General features: G+C 44.5%; 2 protein-coding genes across 3 annotated transcripts in view; one reads left to right on the forward strand and one right to left on the reverse strand.

Annotated features, from left to right (window-relative positions):
- The window catches only part of PHLPP2 (PH domain and leucine rich repeat protein phosphatase 2), a 32,165-nt gene extending 13,076 nt beyond the window's left edge, over positions 1 to 19,089 (forward strand). For both annotated transcript variants that reach the window (XM_021408197.1, XM_021408198.1), the window contains 13 exons: positions 1,638 to 1,784; positions 4,197 to 4,427; positions 5,301 to 5,503; positions 6,004 to 6,064; positions 6,803 to 6,898; positions 9,361 to 9,516; positions 10,270 to 10,470; positions 10,614 to 10,776; positions 11,157 to 11,287; positions 11,668 to 11,778; positions 12,223 to 12,411; positions 12,546 to 12,777; positions 14,048 to 19,089. In XM_021408197.1, the coding sequence (XP_021263872.1) occupies positions 1,638 to 1,784; positions 4,197 to 4,427; positions 5,301 to 5,503; positions 6,004 to 6,064; positions 6,803 to 6,898; positions 9,361 to 9,516; positions 10,270 to 10,470; positions 10,614 to 10,776; positions 11,157 to 11,287; positions 11,668 to 11,778; positions 12,223 to 12,411; positions 12,546 to 12,777; positions 14,048 to 15,190 (3,064 nt within the window). In that variant the 3' untranslated portion in view covers positions 15,191 to 19,089. The remainder of the gene's footprint in view (positions 1 to 1,637; positions 1,785 to 4,196; positions 4,428 to 5,300; positions 5,504 to 6,003; positions 6,065 to 6,802; positions 6,899 to 9,360; positions 9,517 to 10,269; positions 10,471 to 10,613; positions 10,777 to 11,156; positions 11,288 to 11,667; positions 11,779 to 12,222; positions 12,412 to 12,545; positions 12,778 to 14,047) is intronic.
- MARVELD3 (MARVEL domain containing 3) lies at positions 19,773 to 23,406 on the reverse strand. Its single transcript, XM_021408199.1, is given in 5 exon segments — positions 19,773 to 21,346; positions 21,474 to 21,565; positions 21,711 to 21,781; positions 21,784 to 21,816; positions 21,819 to 23,406. Coding segments are annotated over 5 exon segments (1,194 nt in total). The 5' UTR covers positions 22,206 to 23,406; the 3' UTR covers positions 19,773 to 20,735.

Consider the following 25,180-nt stretch of genomic DNA (forward strand, 5'->3'; position numbering starts at 1 on the left):
GGGGAAATGGTTTTAAAATGCAAGAGGGTAGGATTAGACTAGATATTGTGAAGAAATTCTTGACTGTGAGGGTGGTGAGACACTGAAATGGGTTGCTCAGAGAGGCTGTGGATGCCCAATCCCTGGAAGCATTCAAGGCCAGGCTGGATGGGGCTGTGAGCAACCTGGTCTAGAGGGAGGTGCCCCTGCCTGTAGCAGGCGGGTCGGAACTAGCTGATCTTAACGGTTCCTTCCAACCCAAACCATACTGTAATTCTGTGAAAGCTCGAATCTGTAGGTTTATCCTCATTGTTTCCTTCGTAACGATATTGGACAGAAAAGAAGTTCTTTGTACATGTTACTAACTTTCATATCATTGTCAGATCCTTGCATAGTACAAATTGTTCTCTTAAGAAAGGCTGTTGCCTGTACTTGCATCTCTGTGGCTTTTAGTTGCATCGCTAGAGAGTCTGTTTGTGGCTGCAGCAAATATACAATGTTTACACTTTTTTTTATGCCAGGATGTTTTCTGAAAACAAACAATTCATGACCAAATTTCAGATATATGCCTTCTTGAAGGAAAAAAAAACAAACTCTCAGTCTCATAGTTCAGGAGACTTCAAGCCAACAGTAATATTATTTTGAAGGCTTATTAAACTTGTTTTATTTAACTGTATGAAAACATTTGCTTCAAAATAAGAACTGGAAATGGAAGGATCCTTAACGATCATCTAGCTTCAACCTTGCCTCACTACTGCCAATCAAAAAGTATTATATGAATGAAGTGTGTGTTTCTCTATCAACTATACAGTCGACTTGCAGTTGTCTTAGGAAAATATGTTATACATTTCCTCACTGAATTCTTTTTTGATTGTTTAGGTTTGGGATGGTGAGTTTGTTACTTAAGGAAAACTACTTCTGTTTTATTTAGAAAGAGATAGGATCTCTTTGAGGGGAATCTCTTGCATAGTACCCCATCCCATGCTCAGTTTCTTCTCTGTATTTGGACCTGGCAGTTATAGAAAGAGGGCAACACTGTTAAGCACAGGTGTGGGACTGTAGTGATTGTGAAGGCCACCACTGTACTTGCACACAGCTGTGCTTGTGGTAGGTCTGCCAAACACATGGCACTTTCAGTGTGGAAGTCCTTTCAAGGACCTCTGGGTACTGGTCCCGAGGCTGCTCAGTGCAGAGTCAGCACGTCCTTGCCGTTCCATTTTACAGCTCTGCCATGCCTTCTGTTGTACTGCCCTTGAACGGATATTCCCCTCTGTTAATCTGTTTTCTAAGTAGTTCCAGTTAATGTATTGAACTCCTCTTTTACACAGCTTCACAATTTAGACTTCAAATAATTATTGGAAGGTGAATTCATTGCACTGAGAACTTTCTTTTAGTTCATCTTAGTCGCTCAGAGGGAGTCTGTCAGGGGTCATGTTAAAAGGTTCTTGTCTGTTTCTGCTGTAAAAATGTGTTATTTGATCACTTTCAGCGTTACCACTGAGATACAAAATATCAGTGACTTAAAATAATATTTGTGTAGAAGCTGCCATAGTGATTCAGCTGACTGTATCGTCGTGTACAAAGACTTTAAAAGCCTTTGTGACTGTTTGCTTTGAGACTATGGACGTTGGCTAATTAACTGAAATTCTTGCCTCTAGGTTTTCTCAGTTGAAGAGCTTGAATCTGTCTCATAATAGACTGGGAGAGTTTCCTGAATCGTTGTGTGAGATCTCTACTCTGGCTGAACTCAATATGTCCTGTAATGGACTTTATCACTTGCCAAGCCAGATTGGCAAGCTGCTGAAGTGAGTGCTTTTTTTTTCTTTTTTCTGTGGTTATAAACTTTCTTGGTGTTTTGGTATAGCACAGCTGATGTAGAGGTATGATATGGAAAGTATAAGTGCTCATAAACCTGTTAGTCCCTGGAGACTGAGTGCTGGTTGACTCCAGTCGAAGGCTGAGAACCAAGAGGTACAATATGGTTTGTTTTTCTTTCAAAGTTAGATGTTACAGAATATTTAGATAGTTGTCATTTTTAAAGTCATTGGTATATAGCAAGTCATCAATTATAACTTCCTCCTTATTCTAGTAATAGTTTAAAATAGCTAAGGTAAAGCAGTTCTGTAACAGAGGAGGCAATGGATTTTGCCTGTTTTGGGGTGGCCTAGGAAGACACTTAGGTTAGTTACTGTGCCTTGAACCATAGGTGCTGCCTGGCCAAACTAGAATAGACTTGAAGGCTTCTAAGCCTATGAATATACTCCCACTGAAGCTTTTTCTGTTCTCTGTGGGGTTTGCTTTTTTGTGGGTTTTTTATTTTGGGGTGACTTATGATTTCTTGATGTGCATCACATCTGCTGTTTAGCAATGTATATTTATCCTTTCTTGGAAGCAAATTTGTGTTCAAGAAGAGTTTATAATCAACAGTGTAGTTTTGAATCCATCTTGTTTTCTCTTCCATCTGCTGCCATTTTGTATTCCTTCATTGCCTGCCTTGTTTTCCTCCTACATCTTCTTCTAATTGTTTTCTTCATTATTACTTTGACGTTGCCTTATTGATTAAACACAAATATTAGTATGTTTATGTAATAACATTTAAGAGTTTCTGAAGAGCATGCTGCAGAAAAACATATGTGCCTCAAATTCTCATCTATGGCCTTCATTTTTACAGGCAAGAACATGCTGATTATATTACTTCAGTATTTATAAATGTCTTACACAAAAGGGATTACAGATTACTTAACTGTTTGCAAGTTAATATACAAGAATAAACAATCTCAGATGCCATTATTTGCTCACTACAATAAGAAAGTTACAGCTATTGATATAGAAAAGATGAGGAAGCTTCATAAAGGGGAAGCATTGTTTAAAGACATTGTTCCTCACATATGTCAGTGTGCATTTTTCTGCAGAGGAATGTGACTTTCTGAAATTATTATTTGTGTTTAATATTTTCAATAGTGATGCAGTTGTTATAATAAAGTATTAATTTGTTGTATAAAGCTTTTCTGTGGTAACTTCTCACAGAGATCTAGTTCTTTTCCCAGCACTACTTATGTTTTGATAGCTTCCTACACAATTAGCTGCCTGTTGTGTTAGGAAATCTTTAACATGGAAGTAGTTGGGCAACCTCCTCTGAAAATTTTGTCTTTAAATGAGAGCTGGAGTAAAACTCTTCTACAGTTTCCTCAGCGGATACCGAGGATGCACAAATGCTTAAGCCTGGATAAATTTAATTACAAAGCTGTTACTACTTTTTGTTGAATAAACACTGATATGGACCTGTTGGTTCATTGTGGCCTGCTCTTCCTCCAGCTTGTATCTTTTTTTTTTTTTTTAAATGCACAGGCATTTCCAGAGCAGTCTTTTGGTGCTATACAAGATGAGGAAAAAGTGGTATGCAAGGCTTAGGGTTTTCAGAAGATTACAACTTTGCTGTGGGTCCAGTTATCTTCATGATCTCTTGAGCCCTCATTCTCTATAAGGACATGTCATATCCTCAGAGTGTTTTTCTACCACTGTTGAGAAAGTTCTTTGTTGGAACATGTCATAAGAGAATTCTACTTTGGAGATTGAAGTTTCAAAAGCTACACAAATTTCAAAACAATTTATTTTGCTACCCTGGAAAATACTCCTTTCTGAATGGCTGCAAGGGAGACTAGAATGTAAAAAATCTGTTGCCATAGCTTTAGGGTGGTTGGAGTTGTGATTTAGCTGTGCCATAGGTGCAGTCGCTGTGAGTGAGTGCTGTAATAGTGATGTTGGACTGCAGTGATGGTGTGATGAAGGTGCCTGTGACTTTCTGTTGCTCTTGTTACTATGGGATGGGCAGTCAGGTAGGCCTGTTCAGTTACTGATCTTCTAAATGTTGTCCAGCATGTTACAAAGCAAGGAGAGATTTGTGTTTTGCTTATGGTAACTTGTAAACATTGCCACAACCGGAAGTTTACCTCCATTATAATTTAGAAACTATTTGGCATTGCATGTACACAGTTCCATGCCTATAAAATATAAATGATAAAAGCACTCCGGTAACTTTATGTGTACAGAATAAAGTTAACTATTAGGTACCATTAAAAAACAACCACACTCAATTCACTGAAAATACAGAATGTGGCATCACTACTCTTTGCTGAGTTACTTAGTGTATTTTTTCTTTTTTTGTTTTCTTTTCTGTTGGTTGCTTGGTTGATTTCTTTTGGTTTTCACTACTGTAGTCTCCAGAGCTTCTGGCTTGATGGGAATTTCCTCACGTCCTTACCAGAAGAGCTTGGAAGTCTGCAACAGCTCAGCTGTCTTGGGCTTTCCTTCAATAATTTCTGTGAGCTGCCAGCAGTTTGTGAGAAACTCACCATTTTAGACAAAATAGCCATGGCAGGGAACTTGCTAGAGAGCCTGGACCTTACAGTGCTGAACCGTATGAGTCACATCAAAAGCGTGGACCTGAGGTAAGGGGTAGATTTGCATTTATGTATGTGGGTGTGTGTACATGTGCGAGTGTGCATGTGTGTATGTATACATGTGTATCTATTTAGATGTGTATATGTACACGTATATAAAAGAAACAGAATGTTACTTTCTATTTACAGTAGAGGAACTGTTTAAATTATAGTACATCTTACCATAAACCACGTGTTGGTTTTTTTTCCCACTTGCTGATTCTTTTAAATTTTAGGAAGTCCAATTTCTGAGGATGTGCAGGATTTGTTTAGAGAAACAAGGTCAGCTGAGCAGGGCTTGAAACTACTGAACAATAGAATTGTTTGGGTTGGAAGAGACCATAAAGATCATCTAGTTCCAAATCCCCTGCCATGGAAGGGATACCAGAGGATGTCACTTAGTACTCTAGGTTCCTCTTTTGATATGCTATTATTGTGAGCTTAGGTATCTCTCCTGGGCTTTTATTGCTGTTTTTTTCCTCTCTAGAGGTATATTCCAGATTCTCCAGGCTGCCAGTTGCAGAGTTCTCCGAAAAGGACAAAGAACTTTTTGTCTATAACAAGGCAGTGTAGTATCTAGTCTCTGCATTTGCATGCTCTGTCAGTGCTAAGTAACTTTCCAGTGATCTGACTTGAATTGTATAGACTGTGGTCTTCAGAATCTCTTAAGCACTGGGAAGTGAGTAGAATTGTTTCACCTAGCTGTGCAGACAGGAGCTGTTATTCTTCACATTCACTGTCTGAAATCTATCGTTGCTACTCATACATCTCACTGTACTTGGAAGAAAGCCTTTGCTGGAGCTCTACCTTTCTCTCTTCTGACTCATGTACAGTGTTCAGTGTTCTAATTTCTGACTGTACCTCTCATTTCGGAGTGTTTAGGTTGAACAACCTGAAGAGAGCAGCAGCTGACACTCTGGAGGGGAATAAATCCGTGACTTACATGGATTTGCGAGACAATCAGCTGACAGATCTGGATCTGAGCTCATTGGGCAGCCTGGAGCAGCTGCACTGTGAGCGGAATAAGCTGAAAGAGTTGACACTGAGTGGCTTCTCCCTTCGGGCTCTGCATGCTAACAACAACTGTACGTGCCCTTGTGTTCTTCATTTGCCTTCTTCCTTCAAGTCCTGGGAACAAAGGAAACAGCCTTTTTGCTATCTCCTCTCACAAAAATACTAATATGTACTAATATTATTGAGAGCATATGTGATGGGGCTTCTGAGGTCTGCTCATAGGGATTGTATTATGGATATATGTGCACAAGCTGTGTAACAGCAAGCGTATAGTGCTGAGTTGCCATCCAAGGTATTTGTCTTCCAGTGAGAATTGTTTGGGAGTCCACACATAGAAGCACTGTTCTCCTTTATTCTGGTGTCCCATGTGGCAGGCAGAGAACTGGACAGCAAGAAGCTGTCATACATAGTAGATGTATGAAGTTTGAACTCTGTCTTAGGAAAGATGAGTGGAGACATTGAGTGTCTGCTGAGTAAGACTGTGGGTGTCACTTGCTAGCTAGTCTGTGTGCATCTTTGCTGTTTTCCCTCTGGAGCTCTGCAGTAATATTTATTTGCTTTACGTCATCAGGTCTCACAGCTGTCAGTGTTTATCCAGTTCCTGGTCAACTGACATGTCTAGAACTTGCCCAGTAAGTGACTATACACCACAGAATATTAAGCAAGTATCTGAACAACTTTAATGTTTTGTGCAGACATTTTCTGGAACTGTTAAGCTTTTGAAAGAGTTGAGAGCAATTGAGAAAAGGCATTTCATCTTCGCAATAGAACGGGAAAGCCCAGTACTGAAGAATGATGAAATTGTTGCAGACCAGCAGCCCCTCTGAACCAGTCTGACCCATCTATGTGACGGGCTGTCCTTCAGCTGTAGGCTGTAATGAGCAAAATAGGCCAAATAAGGGCCACTGAACCTGCAACAACTTACTAGGCTGAATGGTGGGAATCTGTGGGGCAAATATTTAGACTGCGTGCTGGTTATGACGACTGTTGTCTTCACTTCCTACATCTGCCCTAGTAGCAGGATTGTCAGACCTGTAAAATAGGATGCCCAGGGTATCTGATCACCTCCTGCTTCAGTTCAGATTTGAAGCACATGAGATGGGTAGCATAAGGTGGCTTGTTCTGCTATATCAGTGCTTGAAAAAAAAAAAAAGGTGTGATCATCAGAGCCTTGCAACAGTACTTCCTACCAATCATGTTGCATTACACAGCTGGCCAAGAGATAAATGCTATGTGACTAGCTCAGGTACTGTGGTGCATTTTTTGCCTGTTGTTTTTCATTTGGCTGTCAATAGTACTGTGCAGTGTTCAGACAGGACATATTCCATATCAAGTGCTGGTGTCTAGCTTTTTCCTCTTGCTCTTCTCAGCAATCAGCTGCAGTGTGTCCCAGATTGGGCCTGTGAAGCAAAGAAACTGGAAATTTTGGACATGAGCTACAATCTCCTTGTGGAACTCCCATCAAGGTCAGCAGACTACTTTCTTGTACAGATCTGAGCTTTCTTTTATGGGGTGGTGACTGAGAAGAGAGAAGCAGTGTTATTCCACTTGCTTTGTTCCTTGTTGTGCAGATAGATAATCGACTTACTTTCTCTGTGCGGTTTCCAAAATACTTTGCATTCATGTGTTGAAAGAACTGACTTCCAAATTAACCTCTTGATTAACAGGGGCCAAATAGTTCCATTCTTTGCCAGAAGTTTGCACCTGAGGTAAAACACACTGCTATGAATTAACTTTGTGTCACAATAGTATCTGTGAACACAAATTATAGATGAAGCTCTAACATACCTTGCATCACCCCGGAGTTTTCACCAGTTAACTTGCATAAGTAGGTACCACAGAGATACAATATAGTTTATCTCAAAGATAGCTTTCATGAACATCATCAGCCAACTCCTTTCTCCCTGCTCCCTTTTCAACTTATGCAGCAATGTGGTAAATGGGAACCAAGACCTAATATGATTTTGTTGATATTTATAGTGACTTCTTTGAGGTACAAGGGATATTGTGAGAAGAACCAAAGCACAGATGTTTTTGGCTGAACGTGTGTTTAGTAGGGAGTGTGACTGTAATGAATGAGTGTGTCTGGATCAGCTATACTGAAATGTGAATGCAGTGGTAGGCTGCAGTGAAGAAATGTAAATGGTTGAAGTAGTTAAAGCAGCAAGCATAGGAAATGTTCTTAGTGACATTCTAGTGGTTGTCAGAGACAAGACTGTGCATCAAAGGCAAGAAAAGAATGTAGCAAGGATGAGATAATGGGAACTTATAAATTTAGCCATGCTGATTGATCACAGAATAGTGGAATAGTTTGGATTGGAAGAGACCTTAAATATCATCTAGTGCTACCACACTCCCATGACATGGTAGGAGACACCTCCCCCTAGATCATTTTGCCCAAAGCCTTATCCAGCCTGGCCGTGAACACTTCCAGGGATATGGAATTCCCAGTTTATCTGGACAGCCTGTTCCAGTCTCACCACTATTGTAGTGAAGAATTTCTTCCTAGTCTGTAACCTAAGTCTATCCTCTTTTAGTTTAAAGCTGTTACCACTTGTACTATTTCTACAGTCCCTGACGAACAGTCCGTCCCCATCTTTTCTGTAGGCCTCCTGTAGGTACTGGAAGGCCTCTGTAAGGTCTCCCTGGAGCCTTCTCTTCTCCAGACTGAACAACCCCAACTGCCTCAGCCTGTCTTCATAGGAGAAGTGCTCCAGCCCCTGATCGTTTTCGTGGCCCTCCTTTGGACCTACTCTAATAGGTGGTGCTCCTTCTCATGTTGTGTGGAAAAACACCACGTTTTAAGTGTATTACATATAACAGACATGTGGAAATCAGACTCAGAAATAGAAATCTCTAAAAATACTTGAATTTTAAAAAATATATAAGTACTGGAAGTTACTGTATCCTCTATGGATCTCTTCTATGTGTGTCTGCCATCATCAACACCATAGGTATATCTTCTTTCAAGTTACAACTTTGCTAACGTGAACTTTGAATGATCAGGGTTATCCAGCAGACTAAAGCATAAAAAAAAGCCTTGCGCAACAGGTTATAGTTCATCATGAAGTTGTCTTTTAATTATCTGAAAATAAAATTGTACCAAAGTAGTGTAATCACTGTGAACAGAGAAGCCAGATCTGGATGAGTCAGCTTGAGCGTGGAAATTGGTGTGTCTAAATTTTGAATAGCTTTTTGCCCAGTGTAGCTTTGAAATTTGACTAGGTGATCTTCAGAGGTCTCTTTCAACTGAAACTATTCTATGAAATCAGAAAGCAACTGAATTAATTGACCTGCGTGGAGCAGTGCGCTAATGCAGCTTTTGCGTTTAATGTTTCAAAGCTGTTCTGTACAGGACTCTAAGGTTGTAATTCCAAATTATCACCTCACCAAAAAGGGCAGGGTAGTTCTAGGCTATGTCCAGTTGTGTTCAGGTGGCCTTTCTGAAAACTTCTTCCATTATTAGTTAGTGGGATAGAGGCCTTTTCAATAAGCGCTACAATTCTGAAAAATGTAACAGCATCAGAAACGTTACAGAAGTGCTAAGTAGTCTGTTAAAGTTCTGAATCTATGCTGGCACAGGGGAAGCACTTCTTTCTGCCTACAAGTTTAAAGAGGCATTTAAACCTATCTTCTGTGGCTTTCTTCTCGTCCTTGCCTACATGAGAGAATGCTGGGTATGTGCACACAGACTCGAGTCTATCTGCCGTAGCACAAAAGGAAATGCAGATACGCTTCTGAGCATAGAGTGACTGAAGCATCTTTCCACGTTTTTCTGCTTTGTCATTCTGTATATTTTAGGGATCAGCGTACTTCATTTTTTCTCTGTTGTACAGTCAAATTATAAGTGATTAAATATTCCCTTTTCCCATTTTGCGGATGTGAAGAGGACTGAACCAACCTGAACTAACAGACCCTCTCTTTCTAGGATCCTCAGCAGCTTGAGCCTTCGGAAATTGACAGTGGGGCACAATAATCTTCAGAGCCTTCCACCTCTTCTAGAGCACATTCCAATAGAGGTGCTGGACCTTCAGCACAACCTGTTGACTAAACTCCCTGAGACACTCTTTGTCAAGGCTCTGAAGTGAGTGACAGTATCATGGGTGTTCTGTCTGCATTAACCTTTGAAGCTGTGGAGGCTAGTAGTGATATTTGCGTGATTGTGCTTGTGAGGTGTTGTGGGCTTTATTGCCAGTTGCATAAGAGATTATGGTGAGGTAGTTCAGGTGCTATGAGAGAAGTCATCCAGCTGGTGTGAGAGAATCAGTCCATGTTAATATTTAATTACAGGGAAACAGATATGTGCCTAACCTAACAGCCAGTCATGGTATTAACTTCAGTTGCAACTGCTTCTAAGGTCACATTACTGCCTGGCAAGCTTTGTCTTCAGAATGAGTGTATAAATTCAGGAGCAAAGAAGAGCCATGTGGATTTTCAGATGTTACTGCAGAAAGTACAACAGGTCTCAAAAGAACAGCAAGATAGACCCTTACTGTTTGTCTGTTCAGACTTGAGTCAACCCTTAAAAGACTCAGAGTAGAAGTTTATGTAGTCTTCTTCCATCGGTATTATCCACTTCCTCCTTTTCTATCTATTCTGCAGTACCCACTATTTACTGTAAACAGCTGCATGCATCTGCAGTGACACGTAGCTAATAATCTTTTCTAGACTCATAAATCTTAATGTGAGTAGGGATGTTACACTGTGTTGTCTGACCTGCCTGCCTACTGCTGTTGCTCCATCTGCACAGACGATTTTATAGCTGTATAGCTACTTTTCCTGCTGTTAATGGAGTGGTTTAGATGAGGTGTGATTTTTTTGCATTTGCTGTGGTTAGCCTCAGGTACCTGAATGTGTCTGCAAATAGCCTGGAGTCCTTGCCCTCTGCATGTACAGGGGAGGAGAGTCTGAGCATGCTGCAGATGCTTTACTTGACCAATAACAACCTCACAGATCAATGCATCCCTGTCTTGGTGGGACACACGAACCTACGGATCCTGCATCTGGCAAACAACAACCTACAGGCTTTCCCTGCAAGGTAAATACATGACTCATAGTCTCATATCAGTTAATTAGAAATGTAGCTTGTAAAGGGCAGTGTCTGTGGATACTTTATCTGCAGTTCCAGAAAGTGTTATCTTCTGGCCTCTAAGATATGATATTCTTTTGTTTCCCTTTCAGCAAACTCAGTAAGCTGGAACACTTAGAAGAGCTGAATCTGAGTGGCAACAAACTGAAAACAATTCCCACAACTGTGGCAAACTGCAAGCTACTTCATACACTTATTGCACACTCTAATGACATCAGCATCTTTCCAGAGATCCTGCATTTACCTCATATACAGGTATTCTTACATAAAAGGTAGTAAGATACCAGGAAGAAATTTGGGTAGGAGAATTAAGAGTAACTGCTACAAGAAGAACTGGAGAGCTCAGTATTTTGCTCAGTCAGCTTGTGAAGAGGACACAAAATACATATTCAAGATCTGTTGCCTGTCTTAACTGACTGAAGATGGCTCAACTCTCGTTCATCGTCACTGTCTGTAACCTAGTCTTATAGGTCATGACCATTTTCATGGGCCGTTTGTGGGATACAGTCGATAGTGGGATCATCAGTAGTGAGATCATTTGATGTTAGGACAGAGCACTGGAATAACTGATAACTGATCACATGAAAGAACAGAGAATATGTTCTTTGTCGTCATACTTTTTTTTTCTACTGCAGATTGTGGACTTGAGTTGCAATGAATTAAATGATATCCTAATCCCTGAGGCACTGCCAGCTGCTTTGCAAGAGTTGGACCTGACTGGAAACACAAACCTGGTGCTGGAACACAAGACACTGGATATCTTCAGGTGAGAGTCATGAAGTTGCAAAGCCAGTAGTGACAGGCACGGGAAAGGGGATCTCTTCCCAGGAGAGGAAATGGGATAGCAACGTATGTAACACAACACTGTGTAATTGTACAGTGTTCCCTGCCTGAGGCAGCTGAAGCTTTCTATCCTGTAGTAAGGGAAAGGGCTGGGTTCAAATCATCAGAGCAAAACACTTCCCAAGTGGAGGTTCTCCCAGCTGCGTCTGGCATATGTAGTCTAACATCTTCAGAATGCCGAGACCTTAAATTCCTCTCTTTGCTGCTGTCTAAAATTCTTGAGTGGACATGGCCCTTCGGCAACAAGCTTTTCAGCATAGTGTCTGGGAGAGAAGAATTAATTGTTTTCTTCTCTCTCTGTAGTCACATTACCACGCTGAAGATTGATGCGAAGCCCTCCCTTGCAACAGACTCTGCACTCACTTCTACCTTTTGGAGTCACGGAGTAGCTGAGATGGCAGGGCAAAGAAATAAGTGAGTATCATGGTCTGCTGGACCCTGACACTTTGTCTCCTTGAGGTGCTAGGTGGAGCGCACTGCTAAGCACCCAAGCAGACACGTTTTGCTGAATAGTTCATCTGTTCCCATTTCTCTGAATCTCTTGCTTAGTGTCAGTGTTGTTTACCACCATTTGTCATGCCTATCTTGGGACCCCTGGGCAAGGCTTTCCACTCTAACAGAGATGCTTTTGCTGTTGCATGCAGACTACATCCATTTTTCTCTTAGTGTGGTCAAAGAGGGTCCAGGCATTCCATTAATAAACAACAGTTGAACATGTCATGGGGCAGTGGATGTCAGGACAGCAGCTTTGCTGCCTTGTGAGAACAGTACTCATGGCAAGGTGCCTGCTGGCTGTGGTTTTGGAGACTATACAATCCTCTGAGGCAGATTAATTTTCCCAGTATGCTTTTCTAACAGGCTGTGTGTGTCGTCCCTGGCACTGGGGAGCTTTGCAGAAGGGATGGAGGCTGTGTATGGCATGTTTGATGGTGACAAGAATGAGGAGCTGCCACGCCTGCTGCAGTGCACCATGGCCGATGTGCTCCTGGAGGAGGTACAGCAGTCGGACACGATGTTCATGTCCAACACCTTCTTGGTCTCCCACAGGTATGACAGTGAGCAAGCTGGTCCTGGGTGGGACCTGTATAGGTACATCAGTTAATGTGCCAGGTGGGGTGAGGCAGCCCTCCGAAATGCCTGTTGTGAAGTCTGGAGCCTTCCTACGTCTTCTCCTTCAACAGGAAGCTGGGCATGGCTGGGCAGAAGCTGGGTTCCTCTGCTGTCCTTTGCTATATTCATCATGATATGGCTGATCCGGCGAGCACCTTTTCTCTGACTGTGGCCAATGTGGGAACGTGCCAAGCCGTTCTGTGCCGAAGTGGAAAACCACTGCTCCTCTCCAAAGTCTTCAGTCTTGAGCAGTGTACCGAAGAGGCCAAGAGAATCAAGGAACAAAAAGCAATTATAACAGAGGTTGGTTTGGACCCTCCTCACTTCAACTTCCACCCTCCAGTAAAAGCTTGTTTCAAGTACTCGTCATTCTGAGCTTTGTTGCCTGCACAAAACTGCAGGAGAGAGGATGGCGTGAAGGTCTTCAGATGACTTACCTGTTGCTTTCTGTTCTGTTTCTCTTGTTGATTAGCTGTTCAGAATTACATGTTCCTTAAATACCCATCACGGCCTGAGAATTACGGGTACAGAATGCTATGGGTGAGGGGAGAAGGAGAAATAAGAAAATAGATGTGGAAATAAATGGGGATGTGGAGGGTGGTACATAATACTGCTCATGACATGGGTGAGTGTGGAGAAGAGCCATGGAGGAACAGAGCAGAGCCTGAGAAATCATCTCGTCTCAAAACTCACAAAATACCTTGTCTATCCTTGGTATTTCAGGAAAAGCATGACTCAAATATCTGTCTTTGGATTTCTTCCATGTTTTATTCACTGAAGGTGTTATTCCCATTAGAGAGTGATTTCGTGCTTGGTGCACGTGGCCAGTAAGCACATAGTCAAAATTCACATGAAGTTCTCCATTTTAATTCTGCACAGAATTAGGTGCTTGACAATCTTTCGTAAAGCAAGCATAGAACAGAAGCATGGTTATTTATGCATAGCTGTTTACACAACTATTTTTCATTATAGTTTCTAGTTAGTTACTCTGTTTCATATTTGCTGAGCATACTTGCATGAGCATTTGTGATCTGTTGTTTTACTTTCTTGTCCTTGGAGGACAGTCTACAGGATTAGTGGCCGTTGAGACATACAAAAGTGGATATCAGGTAGGAAAAGGTGGAAATTGTGCACAAAAAAGTGCTAAATTGTTCAGTGTTTTTTATGCAAAAACATCAGAGAATTCTCCAGAAACCATTTTAAAGGTTAACTTTCTAAAAACTTTGAACTTCCCTTTTACTTCCAAAGAACTGGAAAAGATGCAGTCACTAAAGAACTGGGAAATTAGTGCCATTCATATTAGCTTTATGCCCAGTGGGTCTTTTAAAAAGTTTGAGGCTATCTGCTGGAAGGGTTTGTGACAGGGATAACCTGTTTGTGTTCTGCCAGATGCTGTACTCTGTAGCGCTTTGACTAAAACCTGGACCTAGATCCCTTTCTCGTGTGCTGTATCTGTTATCTGTGTATTGGTGTTTCTCAAGGCTCAAAACCAGTTCATGGGCAGGGTAAAGAGTGCTTTCCAAATGATCTAATACCAGATCTAATGCTACTGCTTTGTTTCTCTTGTCTGCAGGACAATAAGGTAAATGGCGTAACTTGCTGTACTCGGATGCTAGGCTGCACATACTTGCACCCTTGGATCCTGCCCAAGCCACATGTCAGTTCCATTCCACTGACTGTACAAGATGAGCTGCTACTTCTAGGGAACAAAGCGCTCTGGGAACACCTTTCTTACGCAGAGGCTGTCTCAGCTGTGCGCCATCTTCATGACCCTCTAGCTGCTGCAAAGAAACTCTGCACATTAGCCCAAAGCTACGGTTGCCAGGACAATGTAGGTGCAGTGGTGGTGTATCTGAACATCAGCGAGGACAACTGCACGTGTGAGATGCATGGCCTCTCTTTACCAGGGCCTGGGGGATTTAGTTCTACCACTGCCAAGACAGCGACGCCTTCCTCTAGCAGCGGAATTGCTTCAGAGCTCGGTAGTGAACTGTCTGCTTCTGAGGTTAGCAGTGAGGTGGGCTCTACTGCTTCAGATGAACACAGTGCAGTTGGTCTTGATGGCAGTTTGCTACCACGACAAGAGCGACGTTGCAGCCTGCATCCTTTGCTCCCCTCAAGCATCTTTCAGCGCCAACCTTCCAGTGCCACCTTCTCTAGTAACCAGTCTGACAATGGCCTGGATAGTGACGATGAGCAGCCTGTGGAAGGTGTGATGACAAATGGCAGTAAAGTGGAGGTAGCAGTGGACATCCACTGCTGTAAAGGAAAGAGCCTGGAGTTTGAACCTCCTGCTTTAGAGTACAGCTCCTCTGCTCCAGGGGTAGAGGATGACTCTGGACTTGTCCTCATCATTCAGAGACAGAACAGCATAAACAGCACGGCTGTGCATGGAGGGGTCAAGGAAAAGTGTGAACTGCAGAAATCTGCTTCCACGTGCTGTCTCTATGGAAAGAAGCTTTCCAATGGTTCCATAGTGCCCTTGGAGGAGAGCCTTAACCTCATTGAAGTAGCCACAGAGGCACCCAAGAAGAAGACAGGTTATTTTGCTGCTCCATCCCAGATGGAGCCAGAGGATCAATTAGTGGTGCCACCTGATCTGGAGGAGGAAGTGAAAGAACAAATGAAGCAGCACCAGGAGATTGGAACAGATCAGGAGCAGAAAAAAGAAGAACCTGCAGTGGCTCTGACAGAGGAGTTTGACACAGCTTTGTAATCCTACAAGTACTGCTCCCACTTTGTCTGTCCCAGGAAGCTCTATCCTGTGAGGGCTGTCATGCCCCCAAGGGGAGCAGGGCTCTGCAAGGCGTACAGGCATCTGCTGCTTCCTTAACAGAATGGAGAACAAATTGGGAGTGCTAAGATCTGGGCTGTCTACTTTTTGCTGTAGAGTCTGTTGTTCTATGAGCGCTCAGATCAGCTGCTGTGCTCTGTTTGGAACTGTCTGGAAATTATGCAAGCACTAGGAAGAAGGCAGGTGTTCTGGTGCCTCCCTTTTACTCCTTAAAGCCTGAGGTTCTGCCAGCTCTGTAGGAAAGGGGCTGGTCTACTGGGGGAGGGGGAAAGGGAAGGCTGTTGAGGGGCCAATATGCAGTGTTTGGAGTCTGAATATTTCTGACATGGGCCCTCCTGGCAGCACCTGACTTCATTGTTCCTTGAAAGAATACAGCCAGTTGGAATGAAGCTGACCCAAGAATGGTTTCCTACATGAATTGCAAGCACTTTTATTGATTGCACTTAAGCTTGTTCTCTTCCCCTTCAGCACAGCACTTTATTACTTAGGGCCAGGGGAAAGAGCACTCCAGTACCCCTGTCCACAACAGGTGGGAGGGAGCGGGGGAAGCTGATGTTCCCAGTGGGTATTGTTAGGGCATTTGAGGATTCAGGGTATGGGTGTTCTGATGAGCACTGGTGCAGGGTAGAGTGAGAATTATAATGGGATCAGCCTATGCAGAATGAGAAAACGCAGCTGGGTTTTAAGTGGGTGTCTACTGATGCATTTTTACATGGAGCATCAGCTCTGGACTTAGTGATTGAGTAACATGTAGAACTAGTGCTTCCAGCTGCAGAGCAGGCTCAGCAGCTTGTCCACCTTCATCAGAGGTGCCTCATAGTAGAGGCTTCCCATATCCAGAAGACATAACATGAAACCATGAGCTCCTGCTGGTTTCAGTCCAAGAGGAAGTCAGAGTGTAAGTGGTGTACTGCTCTAAGGCTAGCAAGCAGTTGGGCTGCTCTTTGTATGCTAGGGAAGCTTTCAGTACTCATTTCCACCAACATAAACTGCATTGTCAGCCACAACACTTTTGCTTGCATCTGAAAGCAGGAGTCATAGTCCAAATCCAGAGCAACCTGTGTTTTGTCGTGTGCCCAATTAGGCTACAAACCAAGGTGAAAGTATCTTTGTTTCTACTTAGTTTTCAGTGGAAGAGGAGGAAAAAAGGAAAAAAGAACTTTTCACCTTAAAAATATCTTTATCAGCACTGGCAGAGAGATGTTTAAAATAGTTCCACTAATGGTGAAATGCCCAGCCTGCAGCTGTCACATGATACCACTAAGATTTTTGGTGCAAGGGTAAATGGGCTCTCTTTGTAATCGTCTTGTGGAAGCATTGTGAAAAGACCGTGGCCCCCAAAGCACGCAGGTGTCTTCCCTAGCTGGCAGAGAGCTGGACAGCAGTTGCCCCTGTCACATTGGTGGTGCAATAATCTGGACTATAATGTGGGCTAGTGCCTTTTCTTCTTTATTAATTATATTTATGAAGAAAATGTGAAAGTTTCTTCTCAAGATCTCTGAGGAGCTTGAGTTGTATATTTTTGGATCAAGTTCAGGCCTTGATTTGAAGGAATGCTGTGCAGACAACCTGTGGGATTCCAATATTATAGATCTTTTGACAAAATCTACAGGAGTTATGCTCAGACTTCAGAGCTCCTTGAATTTCTCACTAGGGAAAAAGAATGTATTTTTACCAAACTTAAGAGCAACTTTTTGGGATATACCTTACACTAGTTATGGTGTAATCATGAAACAGCCCAACTTTTTTCCAAACTCGTAAGTTTTGGCTGTGTTTAATTGTCTGTTTTATGTGGAGAAAAATGCTCACTCTTAGGATCACAGAGACAGCATTTTAAATTCCTCAGGCAGAGAAACAGCAGCAGAAAAGTTTTAGTCTATGAAACTCAGTTCTCTCAGGTTCTCTTCATATTAAGTATGCAGAAATGGCTCACCTCAATGTATTTGACAGTAGCCTTCTGTTCATTCACTGGGAATAATGTCACCAAGTATCTGTGCCCAGGCCAACAGTGTCTGATACCTGCTCTGTTCAATGTGGGATTGATGCAGGAATATACGCTTCTTTCCGAGTAAGATTGTGATGAACCTTGCACTAGGGGAATGGTAGATGTCAATGCAAACCAGGACTCTTTCTTGCACTGATGTGAAAAATCCAGTGTGTCGTTGCCAGCCTGAACCATTAGCATTGTGTGGAACATCGCTGTGGTCATGGGGAGTTTGTCATAAATGACCATGCCTAGTTCAGTAGGGAAAGGACAGGATTAAGTGAAGCTCCACAGTGGAGCTTGCAAGTTTCTGATCTCCTCGGAATGGAATGCGCAGAACCACTACTCAGCCTTTCCTCCGGGGCTGTTTCTGGTTTCGAGGCAGAAAGGGAGTTCGTTTTCTACGGGTATGAACTTTTGTGGCAGAATATGGCTTGTTCTGTAAAACGCTGTAGAGTCCACCGCTGCTTCCAATTAGATTAATAGTATGAACTGTTGCTCTTAGTCTGGGTAGCGCAGCCTGAGTGATCCCTTCACCACCTTCTTTTGTTTTTTGGCCTCTCTGAAGACAGCAAACTTCATTTGTCTTCCTCATCATCCTTATTAACACCGACATACATCTCAGACTTCTGAGGAGCGTTGCTGTAGGTGGAGCACTTTTGAATGGGAAAGTCTAGCGAGGGCCTCATAGCAGAGGAGAGAAGGTGTGTTCCCTCACAGTTCTCCTCCTGTTCTCTTCTGGTCTCTTCCTTGAATTCTGCGTGTGGCTCTTGCAGATGACATCATTTCCATAGAGCCACATCACTAAGAATGTTCCATTCTTTCTTACTGCTAGAGGTTATCAGCGTGGGTTCATTGAGCTCTCTGACTGCTGCCAGAGCTGCCATGCTCCAGGTGGCCACAATCAGGTTAGGCTGGGGAGTTAATTTGTCTGTCCCTTCAGTAGTTCCAGCCCTACTGCCAAGCATGCTCACTGAGAACAGGCACACTGAAGGCACTCACCTGCCTGCCCTGGCCTGACCAGAAGGATGTCAGCAAAATGAGCCAGTAAAGGCAACATTGGTGCCTGGTTTGGGCTTGAGTATTGAGGATAAAGCATAGTCTCAAAGTTGCTCCCAGCACCTTGAACAGACCTGCTGGAGACAACACTGTAGACTGCTGGAATCTGATCAGAATCCTCAAGTAGACAGGAGGGAAAAATCCAGTTCCAAGAAGGAGTTGGTATTTCCCTGTCTGGGGGAAGGTCTGCTGTGAGACCTGAAATAATATTTCTGGTACCCAGGATTTTAAGACCCGGTTAAGGCCCTGGGACTTCCAGATGTTTCTGCACTCCTCCTGGATGGTGTCTTTTGTGTCACTTGCCAAAGGGCATTTCTGGACAGTAGATTCACCTCTTGCATTTTGTGCAGTCATTGTCTGCTGTTCCTTTGCAGTCTGAAGACTCCGGTGTATTTTTCTTCTTTTTTTTTCCCATTTTAAAATGTTATTGTTTTGACTCATGATCCAGTGCATGTTAAGGAAATATCGCAGCACACCACTTATTATCTTTTTTCATGCTTTCTGTTTTAAAAAGGAAAACATTTCATGTATCACACTCTAGCATGCAGCTGTAATAATTCCTCTTTTACAGTATGCAGGAATAGATTGTTCCATGGAAGCACCTGCAGCAGTGTGGCCTGTGTGTGTACTGCATTGGAAAGGCAAATACCATTGCTGGAAAACACTATTCTGATGATTCTTTACTCAGTTGCGTAGAGCAGTTCAGGAAGGAAGAATATTTTTGCATCAACTTCTCAGCTGATGTAGCAATAAAGATTTTTACTTTTGTCTAACTATATATTCTGAGTCTGTTACTGCACTGGAGGGAGCGTGTGCAATATCCCAGTCACACATACTTGTGACTAGCTGTAGTTGTGCTGTAAGGTTCCTTTCCTTGAGCTGTGTGCTACTTCTACTCATCAGCCTTCCATACAAAACCCGCTTGCAGAACACTGAGGGTAGAGTTTGTAGTACCAAATATCGGGCAGCTCTCTGTACCCTACCATAGGAATCTTGCCTGTCAACTTTTGAATAACCCTGTACAGCTCCATAGAAGTAACCTCAGCAAGCAAGCAGGACAGAATCATTAGAAGAAATAGGGCCACAGTGGACTGTCCACGTAAATCCCTGCATTCAAACGCTCAGTGCATCTGGCTGCTAAAAGGGAGCAGGAGTCACCTGAAGGACTACAATTTACAATTTACTTCTGTATTTCTGGTTCCAGAAGTGCTCTGTGGCTTCAGAAATTGCAAAGATTTAGTCACTGGTGAAACAAGATAAATCCATGACAAAGCATGCGTTTAGTATACTGCTTTTTGGATTTTTTTTTTCCTTAGGGCTGGAGTTGGTCTATTAATCCTCACATGGGTAATGCACATTGTGGGCACTGCTCTGAAATGGCTTTTCATTCTGAGCATGATATCTGAATCTGGTGCTAGACTTCCTTTCTTTGATGAATCTATGAAAAACAAAGCCAACAAATTTCTGAAGAGAAAATTCACCTTTATTTGTTTATAAACAGTACAAAATCAGTCTCATTTCCCTACCTTGTATGCTAAAAATGTTAGAACGACACACCTTTGTCTTTAATCACCTCTGTGAGCTCTTAAAACTTATGTCTGATGAGTCAAACTCTGGGAGTCTTCTTAAGCAGAATGGTGGTATACAAGTTATGTAGAAGACTGGTCCATACAGAAAGATGCTCTCATTAGGAGAGATCAAAAAGAAGGCACTGCGTTGCAAATTAGGCTGAGTGTGTTCACCACTCCACAAGTCTATCTCAGGAGTCTCTGATGGCAATATGAAGGCCATGTTAAAGCTGCCTGTTTAGCACCAAGGGACCTTTATGAAGCAGGAATCAGCAGCCACAACCATCTGCTTCGTTGCTCACTTTTAAGAGTTCTGTTCTCAAGGGACAGTCACAGGCCCTTTGTAAAAGATTCAGCTATAGGAAGCTGTTCACCAGCACGTGTGTGTCTGCAGCAGCTCCCAGCCATGCTACTTGACGTGCTCTGAGCAACTGCTGATGCAAACTACCCTACTGCTAGGGAGATTCTGGGTATGATGTTCCCCAAGTACCAGGAGACTAAAAGGAAACCCAGAGCTCAGGTACATAATCTTTCAATCATCTATATCTAGGAACAAGGACTTCTCCAAAGCTAAATTACTGTCCCAGGCCACAGAGCCTGCAAGCATTCGAAACCAAGTTTGCTATTTAGACAAAGCCTGTGCATTACTGCGTTTATAAGAACAGCTAGCGATGCATTCTCTGTCTCATGTGCACAATGCAAATTCAAGTTTGAACAGCTTGGTTTCGCTATATTTGGAGCTCTACTCTTGGTGAATGCTTTCTTACAGTATTAAGAACACGCTGTCCACATGCAAGTAAAAGCATGCCACAAGGCTGGCAAAAATCAGGACAAGTACTAGCACGGAGGAAAAATTCTACAGCTCATACGTGTGTTCTGGCTTCTGTTTCAGTTTGTGAACTGTTCTGTACCCTCTGACAGCCAGGCCAGCACCAAGCAGGTATGCCACGACAGCTGCACAGCCCAGGAGGCCAGCAGCAATCTCTGCCCCATGCATGCTGCAGCTAAAGCCCTGATAGCCTTTGCTTTGGTAAAGCTGTGCTCTCTCTTTACACACCGATGAATCATAAACGCCCAGCAGATGATGGAAGAAATAGTACAGAGCGGTCAGCAAACCCACTGCAACCGCTGTGTCCAGGACGCATTCCAGTAGGAGCCATGCTGGAAAACGCCATGGTAGCCGTGCAACGCCAACCAAAATCAGTGCCGAAGAGAAGACCATCAGGGCTCCTCCCACGGCCATCGCTGCCCTGGCTATGGGCATCTTGAGCTCGGTGAAACGCCGGTCCAGCTGCTGGGCTTTTTCCCCGTCTGCTCCGCTGAAACCGCTGTACGCCCCGCCGTACATGTAGTAGTAGATGCCGCCCAGGCTGGGGACGCCCGTGTAGCCGCCCGCCGAGCCGTAGGACACGGAGCTGCAGACGAGGATGAGCGCGGCGAGCAGCGCTCCCACCAGCTGGCAGCACGCTGCAAGGAGAAGCGTGCCAGGCTGCTGCCGCCGTGCGCCGGCACAGTGGGAAGGCCGGGCCGGGCCGGGCCGCCCGCTGCAGCGGGACAGAAGGAGCGGTTCCCGCCACCCCCCGGCCCCGCTCACCCCGGCCCGTACGCAGGTAGCGGCAGCGGCGGCACTCCAGCAGCCCCGGCGCGTCGGCGCGACCCCGCGGCGGCCCCGCTCCAGGCACGGCGCTGCCGGGAGACAATGGCGTGAGGGGCAGCGGCAGCAGCCGCGCTCCCCCTCTGCACCCCCTCCCACCTCGTGGCCACCGCCCGCACCGCCATGCCGAGCCGAGCCCCGGACGTCCCGACCCCCTCACGGCCGCTCACCGCCCGCCCGCCCGCGCGGCACGAGGGCAGCTCCTCTCCGCCATGGCCCCGCGCGGCCCCGGGCTTTGGGGGCGGAGCGCAGGGCCGAGCCGCGGGGCGGTGCCCGGTGCTGCGGGGTGCCCGGTCTCCGCTCTTCCGCCTGGGGTCGCCCCGCTCCTCTGCGTTGCTTTGCGAGGGCCGCCTGCAGGGGCGGCCTCCTCGTCAGGGCTGCTCTTCGGTGCGCGTGGTCCGGGATTTTGCCCGCTCCCTTCCGCCGAAACTCCCCCCGGCCCTGAAGTTCACCGCTTGCCATACTAAAGTACTTTCTTGGACCTATTAGAAAGCGAGTGGCAGTTGGTTTCCACAGGTCCTCCTTTTCCTGCGCCGCAGCTTTGAGTGGAAATGTTCTGCATCCGCTGCCACCTTTGTCCTCTCCCAGGCGTTTCAGCTTCTCACAGAGCAGCCATTCTCTGCACCCTCCCAGTTCCCCTACTTGTACAAGTCTTCTTGTAGCCAGACCCATACACAGTGCCCAAGATGCAAGTGCATTGGTGTTTTTGTTTTATGGGAAAGCAACTCTCCACCTTCTCTTTGGACTTTCCTGGCCCTGCATGGCATCATGCTGCTGCTCCTGCTGCCCAGGTGCGTGGGGCCTGTCTCCAACACTTGTGATACGTCCATCAGTGCTGCTGCCGGATTTCAGTTCACTAGTCTGTAGGATGTGTTCGAGTAATTTTCTTCAGACGCATTACCTTGTATTTATGAACACAGAACCACAGAGTGTTTATCTGCTGGAGGCCACCTCAGGCAATGCAATGTGACATGTTCACAAGCTGCCCTGTTTACAAGCAGAACAATGTCCTGCTGCCCTGTGGGACTGGCTGCCTCCACCCTGGAGTCTGCTGAGCGCAGCCGTCACCTTGCGGGAGGGAGGAAATTAATTGATCCTTTGTTCATTGGTAGTTGCTAGAACAGAGGCAAGTGAGTGTATGTGGGAAAAAAAAACATAGCGCAACACAGAAACACAGAGGGAAACAGAACACAGTCAGAGAGAATGCTCTTCTCCAAGAGTTTGCCCAACTGCTGCCTGGAAAAGCATTAGCATTGCAAAGAAATGCTTTTGTTGCATTTAGGAAAACAGACTTTCAAGGAAGCAGATTAGTCCATGAGGTCTTAGTGTCTGAATACATGATGAGAAGTCCAGTGTCAGCACTAAGGTGCAGAAATACGTTTCCTCCATCTGTAAGAACAGTGAGATCACTGCACTCTTCTGTCCTTGCAAGAGAAACAGCAACAAATCTGCAGCCTGGTGCACTGAGAGGCCTACAGAGTAGGCTATGCTGCAGCCTCAGCACTGCAGGACAGTAGGCCTCCAGCATGTTTCACACTGCTCCATGAAGTGGGGCTCTGCGAACTTTACAATCTACCTTGCTTGTGGAAAAGAGACAAGCAAAACAAAATGAGTTCTTGTTTTCCTCCAGTTCAGATAGGGGGAGCAGGAGCTGTAGGATGATGTGAAGTTAGGAAATGGGGCCCAGGATGGGAGCTCTGGAGACTGCAGATTCTCATCAGTAGACTCTTGCACATGTTTCAGTGTGCTCACGTTTCAATCCCTCATGTTCATGTGTTAGAACCGAGACCTCCTTGCTACCTGGAAGAGGATGGGCGTAAAAGTTGTTGGCAACCCTTCATTCAATTTTAGGACCACGAGCAATCCCTTTTTGCCTAGTAGAGCTGTTAATCACTGTGAAAGGGATATGAACAACCAAGCTGAATAATTGTGAGTAATAATAAGGGGTCAAATAGTTGTTTCTTATACAGTGTTGCTGCTGGTCCTCCAGCAACCTGAGCCAAAACTGTCTTTGGATTTTGTGATGTGCTGGCATTAGTTATTAAAAAAAAAAAAAAAAAGAGCTGGGGAGTGCTGTTGATTTAGTGACACATCAATGTTCTACTAGAATGTTTGCTGCCAGGTACAAACTTCAGGTCATTGCTGATCTGACTCAATCGTATTCAATTTCTGTGATTATATTGAGAACTGTTAGCAAAATGTTTTACATCACTTGTGCTCGAATTATTGCAGCTGGTAAACCAGCTGAGCTTGGTCAACACCACCTTTTGGGTTCCTATCCTCAATGCAACAAGAAGAGGCAGTCAGGAGAAGAGAGCAACAAGCTCCGTTTATCTCTGCTTTGGATTCACTTTTTTTTTTTTTCCCCTTTTCTGTTTCTGGCTGCTCCTGATGTCATTGCCTCACCATGAGGAGGGAAGGGCCGGGCCTGGCTGCCATGGGCCAGGAGTTCTGACCTGGTTCAGTGCCCTCCCTGGGAACCTGCAGGGTGAAGTAGAAAGAGCGAGTCATGAACTGCTTCATACTTGTCCAGCACGAGGCAGCTGGGAGCTGCAGCACGATCCCTGCTGAACACCACAAACAAGTTTACCGTCTCACACAAATAAATAGTCATGGAAGCAGTAAGTTTCACAAAACAGCTGTGCTGCAGCAAAGAACGGGAGGTTTTTGTGAATCACAAACTGAACTCAAGTCCACAGTGTCATCCCCCTTGCGAAAAAAGCTAACATCGCTACAGTGTATAAACATAAATGTCACATGTAGGACATGTGAAGAAATTCTTCTGCTCCCTCCTCCCCCTGCTTTTTGCTCTTTTCTACAGCAAAAGAAAGCTCTGGAAATATAACCTATGAAACAAGGCTTAGCCTGGTCTTCTCATTTGTCTGAACATGTTCCTGTTAACAACTCGCAAGCTGCTCAATAAGGCCGCACTTTAACAACTTGCAGACTTGTAAAAAACTGTTGTCAAGAGAAGGGGAATATTTTGTTCTCCCTATCTGCCATTGGCATGATCAGGAAGCAAAAGAGATGTGATTTAGGCACCATCAAAGGAAAAAAAAAGAAGAAGAAAACACACACTGTACCCCCAGCGCATCCTAAGTTAGAGGGCAGATGTTGTTGGAGCAGCTTAGCAGGGCATGTGGTAGGTCTCCATCACTGGAGCTGGTATTCAGTCATGGGAGTGGTTGACCTCTCTGTGCTCTGAAAGAAAAGTGCCTCAGGCTGCCTACGCCACTCACCACAAGCTCATGTTGTCCCATTGTCCAGCAGAGCCATCATGTCCCTTTCCGTCCCATCCCCATTGGCTGGTCACTGCCCGCATGGCTTCAAGGCCATCCAAGGGGCAGTTGCCTCAACAAACGATGCAACAGAACAAGTATCTGAAGTCATACCTCAAACATGAGGTACGCACTTACGCAACGCTTGTCTGGATGTAAGCAAAAAACAAGGCTTGGCAAGGTGCTTGTCTTCCCGGTGCCTGCACCCAGGAGCCACTCACGTGGCCACTAATGTGGAGCATTCTTTGCAGCAGCACTAGGAGGGCCTGTTAATCCTTCACTGTGACTGCCGGGCCTGTATTCACCAGCGCTGCTAACACGCCATGAACCGGGGGTGCTCGCTGCTTTGCTCAGCGTTCTGCAAGAGTC

The sequence above is a fragment of the Numida meleagris genome, chromosome 10 (genome assembly GCF_002078875.1).
Source record: "Numida meleagris isolate 19003 breed g44 Domestic line chromosome 10, NumMel1.0, whole genome shotgun sequence".
NCBI lineage: Eukaryota > Metazoa > Chordata > Aves > Galliformes > Numididae > Numida > Numida meleagris.